At 30.4% G+C, this 10,580-nt stretch overlaps 1 protein-coding gene across 1 annotated transcript; it reads left to right on the top strand.

Annotated features, from left to right (window-relative positions):
- Positions 1 to 1,884: 1,884 nt before the first annotated feature.
- On the top strand, positions 1,885 to 7,159 carry LOC114303566 (uncharacterized). The gene is made up of 4 exons (XM_082924651.1): positions 1,885 to 1,917; positions 2,819 to 2,993; positions 3,095 to 3,157; positions 6,632 to 7,159. Exon 4 carries the CDS (start codon positions 6,663 to 6,665, stop codon positions 7,020 to 7,022), a length of 360 nt encoding a protein of 119 aa, XP_082780777.1. The 5' UTR covers positions 1,885 to 1,917; positions 2,819 to 2,993; positions 3,095 to 3,157; positions 6,632 to 6,662; the 3' UTR covers positions 7,023 to 7,159.
- Positions 7,160 to 10,580: the final 3,421 nt, after the last annotated feature.

Below are 10,580 nucleotides of genomic sequence, written 5' to 3'. Positions count from 1 at the left end.
AGAGTTTTCAAAATTTAAAAAGTTGTTTGATTATATATTTTAAAAATAGTTTTGTAGTTGGAGTTCTATAATTTGAGATGATTTGTAATTTTTTTTTCAATAATGCTACAGACCACTAAATTTCTACCACTAACACTACCACTAATGATGTGGCAAGTAAAAAAAAAAAAAAAACACAAAAACTAAGACACAAAACACATGTGACAGTGGGTGGGACCCACTGCCACATCCCTAGTGCAACCACTAATTAGTGGTCTGCATCATTTTTCTTTTTTTTTTAGATGAATAGATGGATGCGACAGAAAACATGATTGATTGATGTGTAGGATGTGAGAGAATGAGAGTGAGAGAGAGAGAGAGAGATAGAGGAAAATGATTAATTGATATGTAGGATGTGAGAAAAAGATAGAAGAGATAGAAAAATTGATTGAAAACAATTTTGAAAAAAATTATAAAATCAAACAAATTTTAGTTTTGAACTCTCAAAAATTGATTTGAAAGTGAAACAAGCCTTAAGAAATTCATTTTTTATCAAATCCCAGCCAAATAATCTTTGTCCAAAGGCCTTCAATTGTAAAAATTGAGAAAAATCTTCTTTATCAAGGGACCCAAAAAAGAATTTTATTCTTTGAGTAATGGTACAGAATAATAATAAATAAATAAATAAATAACCTCATTTTCTGAAGGATCAATAAATAAAAACTTCATATTCAAAGCTCAACTAAAAAAATCATTATCTGAAAGTGCTCCCAATACCAATGCTTAGAATTTTAATTACAAGAAGGTCAAATTGAGACCGTTCTTCCTGTATTTTAGTTTTTGTGTTATTTTGGTTATTATAATTTCAATTGGTTTGATTTTAGTCTTGAATTTATGATTTTGTTTTAATTTCTATGAAAATTATGCATATTTGGCAAGTTTATTAAAAGCCAACTTTTTGGCTTTTTTGCTTTTTTTAGTTATACTAGCTCTGTACTTTTTTGTACATTTTTTTCGGAAAAAAAAATACCAAAAAAATTAAAAATTTAACTTTTAACATACTTCCCAAAAAACTGGCTTTTGATTAATTCCACCAAATCCTTGTTAATTACAAAATGCTGGCTTTTGATTAATTCCATCAAGTATTTGTTATTCGTTATTTTGATTTTGTTGAGTTTCATGAAATTTTTAAAAAATACTTCTTTTGTGTTATTGATTTTGAATGACATTAACGGCAGGGATTAAAATGTAACAAATTACATACTTTGAGAACAAAAGAGGAACAATTAAAAATTGGGACTAAAATATAGTATAACGTATCCTTTGTAGATCATTAGTGTAGTTAACCCTTTTTAAATTACATTTTTTCTCAAAACATTTAAGTAGTTTGAATTAACAATTATAAGATAGAGAACTACAAATAAACTCCCAAAGAAGGAAAAAGATACCCAAGAGGACTACAAGGCGAATAGGACCATCACACAAGTAGGAGGTATCAACCTCTTGACCTCTTAGTACAGTGGAAGAGCTCTAGTCAATGGACTAAATTCTATTTAATGTCAAGTGTAGGACAAATGTTGCCAAAATTTAAATGCCATATGTCTGGTTAAATTGGCTTTTGTTTTCTAAACTAGATTCCAAGCTAATAACTTGTTTTATTTTTAATTTTCTTTTTTGTCCTTTGATATACTTTTTGTATATCTAAATGTACGGAACAAGTAATTTGTACTCCCTTTTCTCTAAATCAGATTGCAAGCAAGTAATTTGTTCTCTCCTCATTTTTTTCCAAAATCAAAATGCAAGCAAGTAATATATTCTCTTCTTTTTTGTCCTTTGACATACTTTGTTTCTATATAAATATAAGGATTGGGAGGTAATATGGAGTACCATATCTGCATTGATCTTCTTGCTTTTCAAGTCATCACAGGCAATATAGAGGTACAAAAGAGTGTTTTTCCATTTTTCTTTTAAGAATATGTATATACATTTATATTTTTTCTTTTTAATTAGTTGACAAGTTGGCATTTTCTTACTTCTATTTTTCAGTTTACATGTTAGCCACAATAAGAATTTGATATCATTGCAGGAGTCACCAAGTGAGATTCTAACTTCTATAAAGTTAATTTTGATTTGTCCTACATTATCCTTATCTCTATATTCATAATGCCTTAACAATGTTGTTTGTGAGAAATGTTTTTTGAGGTTTGAATATTTTGCAAAATAATGTAGAAACAATTTATATGGTAGCTTCAAATGACACTTCTTACTTGTGAGAGTTACCTGTACCCTTGTTGTGGTTCCCAACGTTGCTGAGCTAGTTTAAGACCTCGTATTTGATTTTCCAATGGGTAGATACTCACATAATTAATGTTGAGGAGGGTTGTCTCGTGCTAGTCGGTCCCTCCTATCTATTTTACTAATTGAATAATCTATCGATTTATAACTATAAAAAATTCTAATATACACACTCTTAAAAATAGTGTACTATATGCGCTCTTAGTTATACTATTTTTTTATTTAGTTATGACATTACACTACAAGAAATTACATTTTTCCCAACCAATTTTGCTGACTAACTTTTATTTAGTCGTAAAAAGTTTTAATTTGGTGACTAAATAAAAATTTGCTGGGCAAAAGTTTGGAGTTTTGCCGACTAATATTTTTTAGTTGCCAAAATATTATTTTCTCCAACTAAAATTGAAATTTGGTCGGCAAAAGTCGAAGAGGAAAAAAAAAAAAAAAGCAGGAATACAAAAAATTTTGACAATTTATAAAACTATGTCCTTTTGATGGTTCTGTAACTAAATTGAAGGAAATTACTGACCAAATAGTTTTGTAGGGGAAAATTGCCCGCAGTCCGTGCATCACTCCTCATACGCACGCACCTCATTGTCGATTCTCTTGCTCAATTTCAGTCACCAAAGTCACTTCTCCTTCGTCATCACAGTTGCCGGCGTCACTTCTTCAAGCAAGCATCAGCAGTGCTTCGAGAAGTTAACGGCTTCCTTTGTTATGTATGTCTCTCTCTCTCTCTCTCTCTCTCTCTCAATCTTTGTATTTGTTTTCCATTACTCCTCTTACTCACATGGTTGCTCTCTATTTTTGCACCTAACAGCACCACCATCACCATTTTTTTGGCACTAGCCGTTCGCCTATCTTCAAACAGCCCCGAGATCAGGTATGGGTCCTCTCTCTCTCTCGCTCAATTTCTCTATTTTCCTTTGTTTTCCCTACTTTTGAAAACCAATTAGTTTGTTTTCCCTAATTTTCAAAACCCTAATGAGTGGATGTTTGAAGGGATGGCCTCAAATCTTACTCTCTAGACAATTCAAAAAACAAAAAATGATATATATATATATATATATATACGAATATGTATATTCTTGTTTGTTTTGGTTTGGATGGCAGAGCACATGCAAGTATACCATACGTGCTTCATACTATCATACAAGTCCATTATCTATAATTTTTTTTATTTATTTATATTAACTTGTATGTAAATATATATAAAGAGGTTAGATCTTTTTCTCTGTCAAAAGGACTCTTTTTCATTATTTTTTTTTTCCTCCTCCCAAAAGGCATATTGTTTGGGATTTTCTAATACTTCATCTTTTAACGTTCCTTATTTACTAAACGAATGTGATTCACGCTAAGTAATTGCTATGTGGCTAGAGAATTGTGACTGCTTTGTTGTTTTTGTTTGTAGATCAAACCCGAAGGCCCCCTTATATTATTAATAAAGCAACAAAGACCTAAAATGACTTATGATTTCAAAAATATAAAACTAATAAATATATTCGTTTGAAAGCCTCAAATATGTAGGGGAATGGGTCCCCTTGTTTAATTGGTATTGCAAAAAACAAGAGATATGTTATGTTATGTGCTATTAGATTGTCACACCATATGGTTCTATGGATCATACCATATGGTTCTATGGTATTATAAAATAATTATTTTAATTATGACTCATGAGTTATTTAATTATACCTTATGTTATATTTAGTTATCTCATTTTTTTTTAAGTTATAACTTAGAAAGTATGAAATTATATAAATTTATTTTTTAATTATAAGATGTATATGGTATACACCTATATATTAAGTAAAATGAAAGAGGAATTACATCCCAAGGGATAAAAAAGTTTTTTTTACACAAACATGAAGGGGTACAAGAGCATTTCACTTGTATCATATTACAGAATCACTTGCACCTCACATGTTTTTATAATTTTTTTCTCTCTATATCACTATACTATAATTTCCCCTAAAATAAACTTTTCATCTGAAAATGTTCTATGAGCTCCAAAAGTATTAATCTAAATTTCTTAAATATTTAAATTTTAAGAAATGCACATGCATAGAAATATTGGCCATCTAACCATATCTATAATTTTGGAATTCAAAAAGAAATTTAGCCATCTCTAATTTGAAATTTAAAAATCTTTAAAAAAAATTCCAAATATGAAATTAGTCTTGTATAATTTCAAGTTTTAAAAATATTTATTTCAAAATTTTCTATTTTTATTTTTGCAACTAAACAATTCATGTGGCATCTATAGAATTAAAAAAAAAAAAGCATTTAGGCATCAAAATATTTATAGCACATTTGTTAACCAAAGAGAAATTAAAACAAAAAATATCTGTGCTGTACATATTTTTTTGTCACGTAAAAAAATAAATGTGTTGTGGTTAAAAATACAAATGATTTTAACTATGTAGTACTATCGTTACCATAAATTGTTATAATATAATAATAAAAAAGAGTCACGTTGTAGAATTTTTTGAATATTCATTATCTATTATGATGTGCTAGCGTGATATATATAAAATTTATATGAAAAATGATATATAAATTCACTTTTTAGATTCAATGATACGTAAGTGAGATAATCAGTAGATGATTAAAGAATATATGAGAGAGAATATTACCTTAGATATTGTAATTGAGTGTCACAGAGTTTCAAAAGTGACTAATTTTTTGAGTTGAATAGCTATACTCAATTTAAATTTATCCATCAATGTTTACTAATAGTAACTTAATTTTCTCTCCATGTGGATAAAGAAGAGAAGGGTGTGATGAATCTGATTCCAGCATCGTGGAAGATACAATGGGATGTGTGGGAAGTTCAGATGCTGGTTCTACTTAGTCTTACTTTACAAATCATTCTTTTCGTCTTTGGTAAACGCAGAAAGAATATATCGTCACAATGGATTAATGTGATTGTTTGGTTGGCCTACATAATGGCCGATTGGGTGGCAACTGTTGCCCTTGGCAAACTCTCCCGTACCCTAAATAATATTCCTAATCCCAATAATGCATTACAGGCATTATGGGCACCCTTGCTTTTATTGCATCTTGGTGGCCCAGATACCATAACTGCTTATTCTTTGAATGATAATCAATTGTGGATAAGGCATATTTTGGGCATGGGTGTTCAAGCTACTGTGGCAATTTATGTCATTGTTATGTCTTGGAGGCATTTCTGGTTTTCATTTATGTTAATTCCGGCATTCGTGGCTGGAATTATTAAGTATGGGGAGAGGACATGGGCTCTGAAGTTAGCATGCTATGATGAATCAAAAAGCATTGTACCCTTTTATGATCTAAGAGTCCCAGATGGTCTAGCAAAAAAGACAAGATGTGAAATTGTTTTAATTATGGCCCACAAACTGGTGATGGAATTTAAAGATTATGTAGAGAATTATGACATTCGTAGATCTAGTTTCAAACTGCGGTATGCAAAAAATTTTCAGGATGTGATAAATCTGGATGTATATAAATATTTTGAGAATGTATTGGAGGTTGAAATGGGGCTCATGTACGATTTATTATATACAAAAGCACCCATAACATTTAGCAAGAGAGGGTGCATTTTTCGCTCTATCAGCTTCATGTGTACGGTGTCTGTGTTGGTAGGACTCTTCCGGCTTATCGCCAAGTGGCACAAGCAGCACTACTCCATGGTTGATATTGCCATCACAGGGGTACTATTGGTCGGAGCTCTAGCTTTGGAGATTTATGCAGTCATTTTGTTAATATTCTCTGATTGGACAATGATTTGGCTAATTAAGTGCGGCAGTGGCAAATGGGCAATCCGATTGTGGCAGAAATTTCCTTGGTTTTTTGAAAAGAAGAAGTGGTCTAAAAAGATGGGGCAAATCGATCTATTGAAAAAGGAAGACAAGCATAAAAAATGGAGTAGAATAGTTGGGAGGTTGGGGATTCAAGACAAGTTCTATAGGTACATGCGTACGACTAGTGTGTGTATCCCTCCGAGGCTATACCCCATGATTGTTCAATTTATTTGTAGTGCCGCAGCTACAGACAACCTTATTGACTTTGGGTGGCTTGAGGGGGTTATTGGCTCTACACCTTTTCATGAGCTAGTTTTTATCATGCACATCATAACAGATATGTGCCACCGTTATGATGATACTAGTAAGTCAGAGTCAGATTTAGAGTCGGTTGCATGCACTTCCGAAAATAGTGAAAATAGTGCTAACTCATGTGGACATGATGTTGACAAGGAAACATGCAAAACTCTATCAAATTACATGATGTATCTACTCCTCACCTGCCGTTGGTTGTTGCCTGTTGTTGTATCCGATAGTCAGTTGATACTTGTCATGAACGATGTCAAATTGTTTTCCAGGTATATTAATGAACAAGTTACAGGAAGACGCATGTTTCCCATGGATATGAGAAGAATCACAGAGCTGGCAGTTACTCGTGATGAAGAAGGACGCAAAATGGAAAAAATTGAAGAGACGTCTGTATTACTTCAGGCAATATTTTCTGACCTCATCGATGAAGGTAATATGGAGGTGAAATGGGAAAAATTGAAAAATGTGTGGTTGGCGATGTTATGCTACGCTGCAATTAGTGGTCCAAAAAATTACCATCTTCAACAGCTTAGAGAAGGAGGCGAGCTCCTCAATTTGGTTTGGTTCCTTATACCACAGTCTCATATATTTGACATAGTCAACACCTTCCGTCTAAACAGCTTCTTCAATCAGTGTTTTCAATCAATGCCGCATGTCTGAAGAGCGAGGCCACTATGTAACCAAGGCTCTTAAAAAATATATATATTTATTTGTATTGGTAATATTTTATTTTGTCTATTTTGGTTGTTTTAAAAAATTAAAAGATCCCAGTAAATAAAATAAAAAAATGTTCAATACGATAGTAATATTATGTTATTGGTGTCATTATCTAATAATATCTTGTTATTTATCTTCTCATGTATATTTCGCAATATAATTATATTGTGAGTAGGTTCACCCTCTACATGTAAGTTTGTTAGTAGATAACATCACGTGTCAATGGTGAAACGGTATCATCGTGACACATAATTTTTACTCTATTTTAGTGAATAGTTTTCAAAAATAATTTTTGAGTTTATTGTTTTTTATGTTACTCATTTTTGGTGAATTTTTTCAAACATTTTAAGCAGATTTTTTTTTTCTTTCTTTTTAGATTCACTTAATTTAGTTATACTTAAAAGTAAAAATATTTGTGATTTTTTTTATATAAAAAAATTGACTAAATATAAAATAAAAAAATAAAAAAATCCAGTTCATGTTTCACAAAAAAAAAAAAATATATATATATATATATATTTAAGTGAATCTAAAAAAAATTACTAATATATATATATATAATTCACTAAGACTGACAAAACACAAAAAAAAATTTAAAAAAAAAAAATCAAAAACTACTTTTAAAACTTTAGAACCAAACGCAATAAAGGTTATTTAGTTTAAAAGTTGTTTTTTGTTTTTAAAATTTGTAAAACTTAAATTTATAAAGTCATCTCATTCATCAAAATTGTTGAAGTTGCCACTCTTCTCTAATCCCTTGCATTAGTAATTTGTAGAGGTGACAAATAGGCCGGTTAAAACGGGTTAGGTAATAAAATAATTCACCCCAATTTACCCAGTTATTGGTTGTGTTTAAATGGATTGGGTTAAATAGAGTGTGAGTTGGACAAATCAATCCGACTAATCTGTTTCCTTTAATGAACTTATTTTCTAATAGATTCAAATTTTAAAAATAATATAATTTGGTGCCAAACAAAAAATGTCATAAATAGTTTTTAAAAAATTACATACATATATGTATACATCCTGTATTTCAAAACTAAAAAAATAAAAAAAAGTCTGAATCTAAACACACACACACACACACACATATATATATATATATATATTATGTTTTCATATGTATAGCTTAGCGGGTGGCACACGCATTGCATGTATAATTCAAATAAGAATAAAAACCAATAATAAAGAAATTAATATTATAATATGTACATTGCCCAAATGCTAAGAGATTTCTTATTGAAACAAAAAAATCTTGGGTTCAAACCTTTTTCAACACTGCATGTAATTTTTGTTTTAGGATAGGAAAAAAATGCCTCGTGACATGAAGAGATGGCTTAGACACCAAGTTCTGCCTTTACTTAACAATAGTATGTTTTTAGGATAGAAAAAAATACCACATGACATGAAGGAAAAGAGAGAAAGAATGAAAAGATTTTATTTAACAAAATGAATCACACCTAAGTAGACTTAGGCCTGGCTGCATTGTCACTGTCTGGAAGCAGTGCATTGTCACTTGAGCTGCTTGAGCTACACTTGTCATTTTGTTTTTAGGATAGACAAAAATGCCATGTGGCATGAGGAGAAGGCTTAGACACCAAGTTCAGTCTTCACTTAACAATAGTATGTTTTTAGGATTAAAAAAAAATGCCATGTGGCATGAGGAGAAGACTTAGACACCAAGTTCAGCCTTCACTTAATAATATGTAGTTACACAAAGAGACACAAGACTTGAACCAATGACTGTTGATTAATATAAAAAAGAATACTTTCACCACTTAAATAATATTAAAAATATGTTTAAAATTCAAGATTAAAATTTATATTTTAAACACACCCATCAAGTGGGTTGACATCCCTAGTATATATAGATGCATGCAAATAAAGCTAGAAGTAGTTGAAAAAAGCAATTCAAAAATCCAAGTTAGAGGGAGAGATAAATATTGTTCAAAGAGTTTTGTTGCCAAACACATTATATTGAAATAATCAGAAGCAAACCATCTAAAAAAAAAAAAAGTTAGAGAGAGAGAGAGATGCAGTGGGTTATAGATAATTTGTTTTGTTTGGCTGCAGTTTCATGCCATCTATAAAAAAAAAAGTTAGAGAGAGATTTTTAAAATGTGCAACATGTCTAATTATTTGGTTTCAATTTTATAATTAATTTCTAAAAATTTTTTTGAAAATTAAAATTAATTTGACAAATTTGAAATCAAAAAAACATTTTTACCCCCAAAAAAGTAAAATTATACGAAAATGATAAGTGGTTTTAATTAATTTTTTCACCAAATTAGTATTTAGTTTTCTCCAATTTTTTCATTAAAAAAAAGGTTTTAAAAATGATATCAAACTTATATGTGTTTGAGTTTATTATAAATATTAAATATACTAAAATACTATGTCAATTACATAATATTTTAATTTTGTGAGGTGGTTTTTCTAGCGGAATACTTAATCTAACATCCCTCTCCAATTTTTAGTAATGAGAAAGGTTCACAATATATATATTTTTTTAAACCGTTCCTCACCCATTTATGAGTATGTATCTCACTCACACCCACTCTCTCATTCTCTATCCTCTCTCTCTCATTTGAACTCCCTCAATGGCGGCTCCGATAAAAAATCGCAAGGTGTGGGTTTCGTCGAAACCCATGTCTCCGATAAAAAATCGAGAGGTGTGTGTTTCTCGGCATGTGCAATATAAGATGAATTAGCACTATTTGGTTATTCATCGAAGTTCCATTTTGTTCATCGTTCAAATCAAAGGATGGCCTAGATTGAAGTCCGTTCCGATGATAACAGAAGGACAAACGTTGCCAATTTTTAAGGAAGATGGGTAGTTGCTGTGCATAAAGCATAATAGTCATTGTTGTGTGGCTAATTACGCTCATTTCGGGTCTTATTTTGATAATTCAAATAATTCAATTTTAGGATGTATCAAGTAGAACATACTTCAAAAAATTTAAATTAATCGGATATCAGTAGCCCTTTTATCTAAGTACATTTGTATTCAGTTTTCTATATAAAAAAATTACATTCACCATTCATTTTTTAAAATACAAATGCAATTAAACGAACAATCATCAAAGTCTGATCAATTTGATTTTTTTATAGATACATTCTATTTGATAGGCTCTAAAATATGAACAATTCGGATTATTGAAATATGACCCATAATAGACTCAACTGACCGCACAACAGTGACCCTATGCATAAAGCACACAAATCACCCCAAATTAAAATTTAAACACCATGGCTAGTTAAATTCTATTTTGTTTTATTTCCAATCTATTAAATTGTATACTTTTTTATTTTTATTTTTATGCACTTCGTTTGTACATATGAATGTAATGAACTAGCAAGTAATTTGTTCTCCCTTTCTCTAAATCAGACTGGAAGCAAGTAGTTTGTTTTATCCTTATTTTTTTTATAAACCGAAGTGTAAGCAAGTAATTTATTCTCTTCTTTATGGTCCTTTCATATTGATATACTTTGGTGCTACAT

Source organism: Camellia sinensis, chromosome 4, assembly GCF_055761805.1.
Source record: "Camellia sinensis isolate YWXY chromosome 4, ASM5576180v1, whole genome shotgun sequence".
In the NCBI taxonomy this organism is placed as follows: Eukaryota; Viridiplantae; Streptophyta; class Magnoliopsida; order Ericales; family Theaceae; genus Camellia; species Camellia sinensis.
Note: the sequence above shows the minus strand (reverse complement) of the source record. Positions and strands in the feature narration are given on the sequence as shown.